General features: G+C 55.0%; 3 protein-coding genes across 3 annotated transcripts; 1 reads left to right on the top strand and 2 right to left on the bottom strand.

The window, feature by feature from the left end:
* Positions 1–106: 106 nt before the first annotated feature.
* Positions 107–3,372, bottom strand: BAUCODRAFT_33956 (uncharacterized protein). Its single transcript, XM_007677928.1, has 2 exons — positions 3,258–3,372; positions 107–3,199 (listed from the first exon to the last, which is right to left on the bottom strand). The coding sequence occupies exons 1-2, from the start codon at positions 3,325–3,327 to the stop codon at positions 381–383; spliced, it is 2,889 nt and encodes a 962-aa protein (XP_007676118.1). The 5' UTR covers positions 3,328–3,372; the 3' UTR covers positions 107–380.
* A 398-nt stretch (positions 3,373–3,770) lies between these two features.
* BAUCODRAFT_69858 (uncharacterized protein) lies at positions 3,771–8,978 on the top strand (the record flags this gene model as incomplete). The annotated part of the gene is made up of 1 exon (XM_007678081.1): positions 3,771–8,978. The coding sequence occupies one exon, from the start codon at positions 3,771–3,773 to the stop codon at positions 8,976–8,978; it is 5,208 nt and encodes a 1,735-aa protein (XP_007676271.1).
* Positions 8,979–9,935: 957 nt separating this feature from the next.
* BAUCODRAFT_24332 (uncharacterized protein) lies at positions 9,936–13,706 on the bottom strand (the record flags this gene model as incomplete). Its single annotated transcript, XM_007677810.1, has 3 exons — positions 9,936–12,429; positions 12,663–13,102; positions 13,158–13,706. 3 exons carry the CDS (start codon positions 13,704–13,706, stop codon positions 9,936–9,938), a joined length of 3,483 nt encoding a protein of 1,160 aa, XP_007676000.1.
* Positions 13,707–13,720: the final 14 nt, after the last annotated feature.

The following is a 13,720-nucleotide window of genomic DNA, read 5'->3' as shown; positions in this document are numbered from 1 at the left end:
TGGCTGGCGGAGGCCGAAGACGTTGTGGGTCCACCTGAGTCAAGGTTACATGTTGGCCTAAGGCAAGTTTATTCGCTAATGGAAGGAAGAGTGCCAGAAATTAGTGCTGCGTAGCTTCCCCAGTCGAGTTGTGACAGTGAGGATAGACGATTGCTTACACGGACACTAGATACGACGTTCAGATCCTTTCAGGTGGCCGAGATCGATGACGCTCAAGTCCGCTAGCTGTTGATGCAGGTATGATGCGAGGATATCACAAAATGGTACAGCACACGAAGCTGTCAGACCTACCTTTTCCACGGCCACAACCGTGCCAACTCCTCGCTGATGCAGTGATATGGTATCTCGCAACCTTTCCCTTTTCCTGTCGACTCCAGCGTTCACCCCATAACCGCCGTCAAAGCCGCCCTCTCCTCCTCCCCAAGCTTCTCTCCAACAAACTTCCCGATTCTCCCCTTATGTCTCGTATCAGCCTCCCTCAGCGTGACACCCACCCACGTCTTGACATCCTGCACCTCCGGCCACAGATCCCTTGCAGGCTGCCGACACGTGTTCAGTGGCGTGAACGCAGCGCCAAAAGCCAGATCTTCCGTGTCTCTATCCTCGATTACGTCGTCTGCCCCCGTATTCGGTAGCGGTGGGTTGATGAGTAGTTGAAGCAACGCTTGGCAGGTGATGGTCCAGCCGCGCTTACTGTATCGCTCAACGAACGCTTGACTGTCGGCTAGCGTTCGTGTGAGGGAGATGACTGCTGTCTTTCGGTCGGTGGGCCGGGTAAGCTTCTGCGTGTCTGGGAGGATGATCTGGAGGTAGATCTGCGTGAAGACGTTCTCTTGCACACGGTCGGCGACTGCGATGAAGAAGTCGGCGCCCAGGCCCTTGTCCTGCAGAGCGGAGACGAGATGGTAGAAGCGAATAAAGCGCATAGCGAAGTTCTCCGTGCGGGAGTTTGAGAGACGGGTAAACATGAGTTGCAGGATGGTGGGCCAGTAGGACTCCAGCTGCGCGGGAGGGAAGGAAGTGACGACCACCTCGATCAGATCCATGGCATACGTCTCGTTCGCCTTGGTACTAACGAGGCGTTGGAAAACGATCAGGAGAGGCTCGATCTGATTCGCCGCAGCGATGTGTGTCGCGTCCTTTGGTATCGCGTTGCAGAGAAAGCGGGCCAGAGCAGGGACATTGCCTTTACTCTCCCAATTGGCCGGCGCAAGGACCGGACCCACTAGCTGTTGCATGCTCGACGACAGCGTTGTTGACGGGTTGAAGGCCACCATTGCCGCCAGCAGCTGGAAGATGTACGGAGTAAACTCCTCCACATTGGAGCCGAGGATGCTCGTGAGCGGCTGGAACAGTCCGGCTTCGACCTTCTCTGGTTGCGTTGGCGTGGCGAACCGTATCAGCGACCCTAGCGACTCGAAGTGAAAATAGCAAAAGCCTGGATTTGACGGATTATGCCGTATCACTTTCGTGATGTTGACGAGGTTGGTAATGACATTGTCCAGTACAGGCAGGACGCCGTCGCGAATGACAATGAGTACTCGCATCACGCACTTCATCAAGAATTCATTCTCTTGCACCTTCTCCGGCTTAGACTCTTTCGTGATGAGTTTGAAGAGGTGTTGCAGGAGGTCCTTCGATAACGGCACGATGCTATCGCGCGGTATCATCGGATGCCGCTGGTCGTTCGTAAGGTAGAGGGCACGGTCGACGGCTATTGCTGCATATGTGTAGACGACATAGTTGGTGGAGTTGAGGTGCTGTACCAGTAGTGGGAACGCCGCCAACCACTGATCCGCCGACAGTATACTCCGGAAGATATATAGATACTTGATCGCATCCACCTTGAGCAGCGTCGCCGCATCCGTGCTTGTGAGGTCTTCGGCGATATGCTTCTGAAAGAAGTCGATCACGTTCACGTTTGGGTTCACGCTCAGCACGCCTTTTGCCGATGTGGCTGAGCCTTTCGCTGCGATCGAGGAGAAGAGATGCACGGCCGTGTCCTTTGCTTTCCAGTCGTCTGTCCGGTCCTTCGCATACTCTGCGAGGAAATGATTCACGTAGCGCATCACGACGTCGGTTACTGGTCGCTCAAACTGCTCCATCAGCTTCCGAAGAAAGTTGGTTGCGCCGCGCCTTCTCGTATCCTCGTCTGAACCTTCCAAATCTCGTCTGATGAATTCGATCGGCTCATCTTCGAATGTCTCGATGTCTGACTCGCGCAATGACAGATTTGGTATGACCACTTTCTCCGTCACCTGCCCAAGTACTTCCGCGCTGTTGAACTGTTCCGCGTATGTTCGTATGCTCACGACGGTGGTGAGGAACTCCAACGCTCTGCTTATGACCACGTCGTACTTCGCCTCCGGTCCGAGACCGGTGAGTAAGTTCCACGACGTTCCAACAAACTGCTCCAAATGCTGCCGGAACTCTTCTTCGTACTTCTTCGTGTACAGAACCAAGACCCTGAACACACTGGCTCTTACATCTTCGAGCGGACCTGCTTCGTCATCGTCGCTAGTCCTTAAGGCTGGGTCGTCGTAGGTAAGGTACTTGTGCAGGAGTGCAGCAATGGCGGCTAGATTCTCTTCGAATTGAGGCGGCATGTCGTGTGTGGACAGGTCATACATGAGCTTCAGTATGAGGTCCAGGGTCCCGTAATGCGCCTTTAACAGCTGCGCATTGCCTTTACTCTGCTCAATGACCGCATCGGTATTCTGCCACAGCTGCAAGAACGGAGCCGCGAACTTGGACAAAACATGGTTGATTTCGGTATACAGCTCGTCCGATCGGTACAAAGGCTCCCATCTACGGAAGATTGAATGTGCGACTTGGAGTATGCCATTATTGACTTGTGCATCGTCCGGCGTGAGCCTTGATATCAGGTCGTCAACCAGCGTATCCCACCGTTGCCAGAAGTCGCTGTCGGCGATGACACTGATCGCATCACCTAGCTGTGCCTGTATTGACGATGGGACCTTGACCATAAGCCCAATGAGCTCACTCTTGATCGTAGCGACCTCATTCTGCGGTAGCTTATGGTTGCCTTCTTCGTCCGTCCAGTTTCGTCGGATGAAGTTCTTGAAGAAGAGAGCACTCGCTAGACGTGTGTTCTGTGGAAAAGAATCTGTAGCAACGATCTGGAGTAGAGCGAGTGAGAAGCCAGGTTTAGCCTCTTCTGCTTTGAGCGACTGTTCGGCTATGCATCAATTAGCCCGCCTGAATCAGGCGAAGATGGAGCGCACGCGAGTATATACCTTGACGGTTCTGCGCCGGATCCAAGCTTGCATGCAGCAAGCCTGCAACATTCTGTATGTCGACGGACATTCTCCCTGCTTACAATGGAGTCGGTAGAAATGTGCTATAGCGAGGGTGGGAGTGTTTGCTCCGTCGCCAAAACAGAGAGCTTTGACTGCAGCGCCAAAGAATTACAGTCTCGCTTAGAGCGCGCTGTGACGCCACCAGCAAGGTTCAGCTCGAGCGGCTCTGCGGGAGCGCCTTTCTCCCGCCAGCCAGGACCCCTGCATGCAGGCTCGTCGCGTGTACGCGCTTATGTCATCGCGAATCTGCCTGCGTGTAATGTTGCCACTCTTGGATAGCCTCCTCTGTGCTGGATACACCTGGAACATCCTCCATCTACAGTGGACACGCTCTCTATCATAATACGCCGCTTGAAGCCTTGCATAGAAATTGTACTCTACCGGATATGGCACTATAACGACCTTGCACATACCTGAGCGCCCTCAGCACGTAATACATATAGCGGCAAGATGGCTGCGTCACAGTATGCCCGCCTGCGGGAGCAGACTATGGGCTCGCATGAGGACGAGGAGGCGGTTACGGTTAACACAAGAGCACTAATCGACAAGGTTTTGGCTCGCTATTCCGGAGAGTGGACGACGCTGCGAGAGTTGATACAGAACGCGGCGGATGCGCAGGCTAAGAAAGTGACGATACGTTTTGAGACACTACCTTCCGCATCAGTACCTCTGCCTCAGAGTCAAGACCAGTCCGACCACCTCCGGCATGTCTTGCTCCACCATACGCTGAAGACACTGTTGGTCAGCAACGACGGCGAGCTGTTTCAAGAGAATGATTGGCAACGGCTGAAGAGAATAGCGGAGGGCAACCCCGATGAGACGAAAATTGGCGCGTTCGGTGTAGGCTTCTACTCCGTTTTTGCGGACTGCGAGACGCCGTTCGTCAGCTCCGGCAAGCAGACGATGGCGTTTTATTGGAAGAAGGACAGCTTGTTCACACGAAGAGGGAGGCTACCGGATGATCAGGCGACTGACGGTACTACGTTTTTGCTCGATTACCGTAGTCCAAATACGCCCGTGCCACAGCTGCTGAGTCTCTGTCAGTTCTTGGCGACAAGCTTGACGTTCGTGGGGTTGGAAGGCATCGATTTATGGCTGGACGACTGGAACATCTTATCACTCACGAAGAAAATGGCGCCCGGAGCCAGCGTGAGCATACCCAAAGACGTCAATCCGAAGACGAGAGATGGCCTGATGAAGATCGTGGATGTGGAGTACCAGAGTGCACAAATTGACGCGCGGTGGATGAACGTCGTTGGCTGGAACAGGGCGTTAACGACCATGCAGATGCCAACAACGCTGTCCCAGCAGGATACGTCCGGCGGGTCTTTGCGCAGTTGGTTCAGCCGCTTGACTAGCGGTCCGGCGACCACGAACCTGGCGACGAAGCGAGCGCAAAGAGACGAGGAGGCGCTTCAACAGGCGCTCTCAGAAGACTTGGCAGGCTTCAGTCAGGCGACTGTGTTCCTGAGACTCAGTACCGTGAACGTGCAGACGTATGTGAGCAAGCAGCTATCGGCTGAGCTGGAACGTGCGACGAAGAAGCCGCCACCGAAGCATACCCGAATAGCAATCTTAACGTCTTCCTACGATGAGTCTGCTGCGGCTGTAGCTTCTGGAGCAGGCTCGAAACAATCAAGCGCAATTTTCTCGTCTGTCCTACCGACCAAGAACGGTAAGGTTTTCATCGGCTTTCCCACCGCACAAACGACTGGCCTTCTTGCGCACATCTCCGCGCCCTCTGTCATACCCACTGTTGAACGTGAGTCGATCGATCTGAATGCACGACACGTCCGCGACTGGAACATAGAGATGCTGCGCGTGGCCGGTATCGCTTGTCGCATAGCGTACACGGGCGAGATGGCAGAGTTGAAGGCGAAGCTCGAGCGCACAATCTCCGCAAGCGGCAACAAGAACGTCACGAAGGAAGACCTTGCGGCGGTCATGCCATCAGCCATTCACGCATACAAGCAGTATAACTACGGAGAGTCCACGCCATCGGCGAAGGTGGGCCAGTATATCGAAGAAGCCTTCTGGATGTGCAACCAGAAGGCCAGCATCGACGTGCTCAGCACTAGAGGCGTACTTCCAAGTCAACAAGTGAGAGTGGCGACGGAGGAGCTGAGCTTCGTGGAAGGAATACCAGTCATCCCAGAGGAGCTCATGCTTAAGGCGAACGACTTTCTGACGAAGATACAAGATTATGGCTTGCTTTCTGACATCACGACTAGCGACATCAAGAAGGAGCTGGAGGCTCAGGCGCTGACGGAGCAGCAAGTCACAGAGCTGGTAAAGTGGGCTTGCGGCAAAGTGTCGAGAGAGGAACTTGACGCTCAGGCTGTGCAAGCGCTATTCGATGGTACTGTGGCGAGCATCAGCGCAGAGTATGTGAATACGTCACCAAGCCCCGTTCTGCAGCTAGGCAGCGTGAAGAGCTTCGTCAATGTCGCGAAGATACCGGCAGAGATGCCTGCACCGCCGCAGACCATACCTTTCAGGCTGACGAAAGGCCTCAACCAAAAGCAGCTCGAGGCAATTGGCTGGGAAGAGCTCCAGATTGTGCCTTGGCTGCGCTGGATCATCGAAAGCGATGGCCAAGGCTTTGGAGGTAGCCAAAGCTTGACGGCCACACCAGCTGTGGCTGTTCAGGTTCTTCCGGTCGTGTCGAAAGCATGGGACAGCCTGTCCGCCTCGAGCAAGCAAACCGTCACCGAGCTGCTTGTGCCGAGAACAGTGATACCCACAAAGCTCGGCATGCGTAAGCCACCGCAAGCATACTTCGCTAGCGTCAAGCTGTTCGACGACTTGCCCACCATCACAAACCTGCAAGGCGTGAAGGAGAAGTTTCTGGTTGCGCTCGGTGTTCGCAAGACGATTGAACTCAATGTAGTCTTTGAGAGGCTAATGGCGAAGTCCACGGCTGGCGTAGCCGAGGAAGGTAAGTGGAGCCATGTCGAGTTGATCAAGTACCTTGTCTCGGTCAAGGATGATATTCCGCAGGAGGATCTGAAGCGCTTGCGGAACACGCCGATCTGCACGGCGGAAACGCAGTCCGGTGACTCTACAAGCAAGGGTAAGCTTTACCGCCTGTCTGAGCTCTATGAGCCGTCAGACCAGATACGCTTGCTCGGCCTACCGATCCTGCAATGGCCTGCACCCTACAGACCCAACACCCCTGAAGGTCGGTTTCTGAAAACGCTCGGACTCCAGCCCTTTCCATCAGTCATGGATATTGTTAACATCCTCAGCAAGGCGCCGGCTGGAAGCCAGCTCCAGCAGACAGCCATCAACTACTTCATCATTAACGCGTATCAGAATGGCTATAATCGCTATCCCATGGCAGAGATCGACAAAGCTTTCCTACCCGTACAACCGTTTGCTGGCGAAGGAAACAATCTGATCGCCAAGCCCTCTCAGTGCTATGCAAACCCGCAATGCGCCGTTTTGCGTTTCCGCACGCTCAGACAGGACCTGCAGATTCACCATCAGCTGTTTGGCGTGGCGCTGGACCCGGCTATTGATGTGGCAGCGGAGAGGCTCATCAAGGCGCCGCCAGGCAATGCTGCCTCCGCTCGAATCTTGTTCGCTTACTTCGGTGACCGCCTCAATGAGATTGGACCCAATGGACATCTCGCGGAGAAGCTGGGTGAGGCGCTCATTGTACCCATTCAAGACCCGTCGGAGAAGCGACCGGTGAGATTCGTGGCGCCGAGGGCATGCTTTTTAGGCGACAGCTCCACTTACGGCGACATATTCGACTTCGTCGACTTTGGTGCCGAGGCGAACTCCTTTCTGCTTCGTGTTGGTTCGAAGCATGAGCCGAGCGCAGCGGAGATTGCTGGGATGCTTGTGCGGCAGCCGGCGAGGTTGCTGCAAACGCTGGGTTCAGATAAGTACCTGCAGCTCTTGCGCAAAGTTGCAGAGAACGCTGCGAACCTGAAGAAAGATAAGGCGTTGTGGCAGCAACTGAAACAGGCGCCGTGCCTGCTTGCGGTGAAGGAAGTGATTAAGACGGTAGCGGTCGACGACGAGAAAGTGCGCGATCTCGATGAGGAGGAGATGTTCATCAAAGAGTACTCGCTTGCGAACGCGCCATCAATGGTCATTGTCGATGATTTCACGACGTACCGGCTCTTTCAGTCGAGCTTGCTTACTGCGCCGCAAGAGGAAGTCATAGAGAATCTGTATTCAGCGCTTGAGACACCTTGGCTGAGCCGGCTCGTCGAGGACGACCAACGCATGGGAGCTCTGCTTAGAGATCAGAGCTCGGCGCAGAAACTGCAGAAGCTCATTGTCGAGCGATGCCGACTCTTTCTGCACGATCATACCGCCGATGTCATTAGGCATGATGCCAAGTGGCTCGAGCAGAACCTCACCGTTAAGCTTACCGAGTTTCTGCACGTCACACGGCGGCTGAAGGGCTACCGTATGCAGTTTGTCGAGAAACGAACGGCAGCTCTACATCGTGAGAGTAAGCGCGACGCGACGCTGTACGTCACGGCCAAGTACGACTTGTACGAGATCAGCCGCGCGATCATGACTTTGTTGCTCAAGCGGCCGAGGCAACAAGACTTCCTGGCGTTGGAGACGATCCTTGAGTCCGATCTTAGAAGGTTGAAGACGAAGGGGTACAATGTCGACCGCATATTGCGGCAGAAAGCGGCCGAGTCGCGCATTGCGGAAAGCGAGAGGCTGAAGAGGGAGGAGGAACTGAAGCGGCTGGCTGATGCCGAAGCTTCTTCGAAGCTCGTACACCAACAGCAGGCTGCCGGGAATGGTGCCGACGCGGAGCATACCGAGCAGCCTCCAGTTACGCCCGACCGGCAGCTCTCAATGCCGGGTGCTTTTGCGAATTCACCAGAGCAGCGACCTGGCTCGTCCGGCCGTGGGAAGAAGTCCGTATTAGGCAATATCAGCAAAGCGCTAGGCATCCAGCAAAGCAATCAGGCGCAGAATCTCCTCACGAATAGTGACCACGATGAGCCGCCACCGTACGAAGCCCGAGATCCGAGCAATCGTGGCCGAGCAGTAGCTCCTACTGGGCAAGAGCAGGCCATGTCGCCTCGCGCCGTGGACGCAACGTTACAGTCCGCCATTAAATCATCGCGTGCCTACAATTCCCAGTCTCTCTTTACCCGACCTCATACCGACGAGGTCAAAGATACGCCATCATACTGCGATAGCAAGCCTGGTCACGACCTTACCTTCGTTTCGGACCTAACAGGCCCGAACGGCATCAAATTGTTCCTCTCGCGAAACTCGCCGCACTCCCGCGATCCCCGTGGCTTCTTGACGGCACACCGCGATGCACTTGCCTCATTCACCTACGTCTTAACGGAGATGGCTACCATCTTCTCACTAAGCGCGGCAGTACTTAATATCTTTCACGATGAGTCGGGCTCTTCGATTGCTTTCAATAGCAACGGCACCGTGTTCTGCAATCTGAGATATTTTGAGCAGTTGCACATGGCTTCGATGGAGACGAGCGAGGGCAGAGTGGAGGCCGCAGCGTATTGGTGGGTCACGCTGTGTCACGAGTTGGCACACAATCTGGTGGAGGAGCACGACAGCAGGCACAGCTTCTGGACTGAGAGCTTCGTGTGCAAGTACTTCGCGAACATGATAGCATGGGCCGGTGGGCAAGGAGTTGGATCTTGACGTAGGCAGGGCGGTGCAGCCTTGGGGATTTAGCTTCTCTAGCATGGCGATGGCGTTGGTAGAGCACTTGGAGCGACGCTACGATTGTACGACTGTGGTGTGAATTACCACATACGCATTGGACAAATGCAGAAAGATGCTTGGCGGATCGAAGGTCAAGTCATTGTTTGGTCTATCATACAAGCAGGCACTAGTCTCCTAGATTAGACTCAACTCGTGATGACGTGACAGGCATCTACCTTGAGTACAGCCAACCTCTTGGACAGATGTGCATTGCCCTTGCAGGCCTGAAGGGTCACGCCTTGCCATCCCAGCCAGTACCCTAAACGCTTCGGTCGCCACTGACGCAACGCAATCCCTCGGTGTTTATTCGCTTTGACCGACCTGGGGAGACAGATGTCTCATATAAGTACACGAGCCCGTGAATGCATTGGCGGTCGTCGTATGATAAACATGTAGTTCGTATCGATGCAGCGTGTTACAGCTACAGCGCCGTGAAGCTGTAGAAGAGAGCCAACGGTCGCCACCACTGGCACCCTGCGTACCCAATGCTAACAAAGGAAACCAGGCCGTAAGCAAAAAGGCCAAGGTGAAGGCCAGAGTGCCGCCAAACACTGACTGTAACTGCATGCTCTGATGCATTTATCATGCATATGCTGGGTAGTAGTACAATAGCAACGCAGGGCTGAGCTATCCATCGCACGATGAGCGCCGCATCGTATGCAAGATGGTCAGAAGCTGTGTGATGAGGCCGTAACGGGCCATCATCCTCAAATGTCGAAGTAAGTGAAGACGCCAATCATCTATCATGCCGAGCTGGCCGTCCGAAATCGTAGCTCATGTTGTAGATGAGACTGGAGGAAGTGTTGAAGACTTGTCGAGTGCGGCACGTCACTAAAGCCAGCGCCGACTATGCAAAATATAGGTACAGTATGCGGATGCAGGTTGACAGTACGCTTAGAAGTGGCCAAAAGGCGCAGGTTGGCGAGCGGAGAAGCCAGGGCTGGTGAAGCGAGGTTCGCCGTTGGCGAGTAGGCTGCTGCTATGGTTGTGACGCTGCGGAGTCGGAGACGCGACTTCGCCGTTCGTGAGTGGTGTCTCGAAGCCTCTCGCGTCAAATGTGGGAATGTTGTTGAACGGATTAGCGCCAGCATTAAAACCAGGCCACTGCGGCGGCGGACCAGCCCAGCCGTTGCGGTTAGCACGACCTGCTGAACCGAGACCCGCGCCATAGGGCGGAACACCATTAACGATTCCGTTCATGGTAGCTGGCGGCGACATCGACGAGATCGAGTCGGCTGGGGTGGCACCACCAGATGCAGGAGGTGAGGACGAGCCGTTACGGGCATCATACTCTTGCAACTTGGTCGCAATGCGACGGCCATACGGCGTATGACGGATTGAAGGGAGGATGGGCCGAACGTTCTCCATGAGGAGATTCTTGGTTTCCTCATCGGCAAAGTCCATCGCAGTCTGCACGACGTAGTTGGCGAAAGAGTCTCGGAGTAGCATTGCAAGCTCACGCGGCTCAGCTATCTCGAGGATGACGGCACGACGAACATTGCCGGTAGCGCAACGGATGCACTTCTCGACCACGTTGGAGCTGAATTTCTGCTTTGAGAGGTAGGCGACCTGGTGCGCGAAGCTCTGGCAAAGGGGCTCGGTGAAGCAAGGCTCGCCGAGATCAAGAATGTACTGCACCACATAATTGCCGAAGGGGTCTTGCACCAGGGCGAAGGCGTTGTTAATGACCTGATCAACGAGCGCACCCTTCTGCAAGCCGGAAGCATGATCAATGCAGCGCTGTAGCACGCAGCAACCATGACGGTGAGTGCCAACGGCAATGCAATTGGTGCCAACAGAGTCAAAGATGAACTGAGCGTTCTCAGGCGACAAATGGTTGAGACACTTCTGGATGACGTGGTTGCCATTGAGGTCCTGAATCAGCAATACCACGTCGTAGCGGAGCGCTTCAATGATGATCTGTATCTGCTGCGGAGTGGAGATGTACTCGATCATCTTTTGCAGTGCGCGTGTGCCGTGCTGGTTGAGGGCGATCTTTGTCATGCTGGACGCAGAGTTTTTGATCAGTACAGTGCGCTGCTCGTCGTCCGTGCACTCCAGCAGCTTCTGACAAAGGTAGTTGCCGAATGGGTCGGTCATGAGCTCAATAATGTGATCTTTGATCTCAACGAACACAATCTCCACAGCGTTGTCGGCACGCTCATCGAGCTTGCGCTGAAGATAGCGACAGCCGTGCTGGTCTTTGCAGAGGCTGTAGATCTCCCCAGTGAGCTGGCCGACAGTGAGCGAGTTGTATCGTGTCTGTGCCTCTTCGTTCGCAAGACGGCGCTGTTGCACCGTCATCCGTGTGTCTGGTATGCGCCCGGCACTCGCTGCCGCATGGCCATTGTGACCATATTGACCGTACTGGCCGTATCCGCCGATTTGCGCGTACGGCGGACCTGGCCACTGCATTGGACCATTGTAACTGCCCAGGTTCATGTTATTGAACCCGCTGTTGAGCATTTGCAGGTTGTAGCCGTTGTAGTAAGCCTGCTGGGCGAAAGGAGACATGCCGTTCGGGCCGAGATGCTGCATTGGGCTGTCGTGAGTGCCGGCGATAGGCCCAAAAGGCGCGGCGTTGGCTTGTAAGCCTGAGTGGTTAGAGGGTGTCAGACCTTCGACGTCGTCCTCTACTTTGAGGCCTGCGGCAGTCGCAAATTCTTGGCTGTAGCGGTTGGTGTTGGCGGTCGAGGCGGAGGTAACGCGACTAATGCTTTGCTGCTCAGGCGAGGACGGGTCAGTGGGCACAACAGACTGACGAGACGGTGAAGTGCCAGCTGTTTTGTTCGCAAATGAGCTGTCGTTGCTGATGCTCTTTAACGTTGGAATGTCATTTGTGGAAAGCGAAGGCTTTTGCATGGCCGCGTTTGCGAGCCCGCGAGGCGGTGAAGCCACAGCCATTAGCAATGGGCGTTTCGGTTCAGCAGGGAACTTGACCTCCAACGAGCGACGGTTGATCGCAGAGGGCTTGCTTTCGGCGTTTGTAAGTATTCCGTTGAGCGGTGCAATGCCGAAAGTGCTGCTCAATGCACTGGGTGGAAGCGATATGCGGTGACGGCTGGCCGTGGCGCGATCGGTAACCTGCTGCTGAGGCTCTACACCTTGGGCAAATGCAATGTCTAGCGCAGAGGCCGCGAGCTCGTTGCTGTCCTCACGGCGAATGAGTTTCGGGAACCCGTCAGCTGTCTGCTGGACTTGCAAATATGACCTCGCGGTAGGTGGCGAAGTGGTGGTAGAAGTCGGTATAACAGTACGATGGTCGTCGTCGTCGTCAAGCAGAAAGCCGCTCGTATTGACTGGTCCGAATGAGGTCCGGTCTGCTCTGCTTCTGTTGCGAGCGTATCCCGTTATGGGCATTGAGTTGCGGTTTGGACTGAAAGCAGATCTGTTAGCTCGAGAGTGGAGATGAAGGAGGTTAAATCAAATCTCGCTATTGTCGAGAAAAGACACAATAAGCCAAGATCGCCGTGATATTGTTGGTATTGTCATGTCGTGGGTATGTGCTGGTGGAGCGTTTCAGAGTGAAGGTCACATGCGAAGCGAATGACGCCAAGAAACGCTTTGCCACAACGCAACATTGCAATCACTCTGCGCATACGGAGAGCAATCGGCACTTACTTTGCTGCCGCACGATGGGCCGTATTCTCGAACCCATACATCCAAGGCTCCTCATCGTCCTCGTCATCGGACTGGCGGCGAGAGGTTGGAACGGATTGCGATGGCAAGTGCACATTGCCGGAAGTGTACGGTCGTGACATGGTGTTTGAGGGAGATGTCAATTGAATGCTGGACCGATTGGCCTTGTTGGCGATCCCTCCCACAGATGTCAAGCTGGCAGTCGAATAGCGGTTCGGCTTCGAGAACGCGTTTGGGAAGGCATTGCCGTATTCCGGCGGGCTGGTTGGCTCGCTCGATGCCATCATTGCTGCGATCGACTCCTCATGTCTAATGCTCTGGTCGACCTCATGGCGTGTTTCCGCATCCACGGCAGCAATGTCAGCTTGTATCTGGCGTTGCTGCGCCAGAAGTATCTCGTAGCGACGTGCGGCGGCATCCGACTATGCCACGTTGTCAGCAAAGGCAGCCTTCAAGGCAACGGTGTCGGTAACCTACCGGAGCCAGCTTTCCGAAACCGGTTGACTGGTCAGTGTTTGTCAGCCTGTGTTGAAGGGCATAAACGAGATCATTGGCAAGCACAACACTCCCACGCTGAAGTGCACTACTGGCCACCTCTCCGACCTTGCCATCGACCTGAACCATTGTGTTTGCAACAGTGTCTGGCTCTGCTAAACCCTGCCGGGACCGCAAGTCCAATGGATCTCGATCTTTCACTCTATCACGCCGGACTGTTTTCGAGGCGCCCGGCCCGGAAAGCAATGCTCTAGTACCATCCAAGCTGCTACCGCTGCCTGCTGCCGTGCATGCGTCGCTTAAAACAGAAGCGCCGTTACTTACCGGCTCGTGTGTTCCAGGCTGCCTCCTTTGCTGCCCAATGGGCGAGACAGTTGGGTACTCGTTCATCGTGAACCTTCTTATCAACCCTCCGCGCGCAGCGTTGGTGGTTGACATATTAGCGCTCAGTCTGTTCGGGTTGCGCTGCGGCGAGAGCGCGTTCGGGTCACGCGAAGACTGAGGCGCCATGCCGGCATAGTAGTAAGCCATAGCTGCGAGTCCTG

This window comes from Baudoinia panamericana (assembly GCF_000338955.1).
Source record: "Baudoinia panamericana UAMH 10762 unplaced genomic scaffold BAUCOscaffold_6, whole genome shotgun sequence".
Classification (NCBI taxonomy): Eukaryota; Fungi; Ascomycota; class Dothideomycetes; order Mycosphaerellales; family Teratosphaeriaceae; genus Baudoinia; species Baudoinia panamericana.
The sequence above is the reverse complement of the archived record's forward strand: the minus strand, read 5'-3'. Positions and strand labels throughout refer to the sequence as shown.

Bases quoted from the DNA above. Each gene is read 5' to 3' on its own strand.
- BAUCODRAFT_33956 (XM_007677928.1), bottom strand. From the start codon at position 3,327: ATGTCCGTCGACATACAGAATGTTGCAGGCTTGCTGCATGCAAGCTTG. The intron at 3,200-3,257 runs GTATATACTCGC...ATTGATGCATAG, and splicing joins TCCGGCGCAGAACCGTCAAG to CCGAACAGTCGCTCAAAGCA.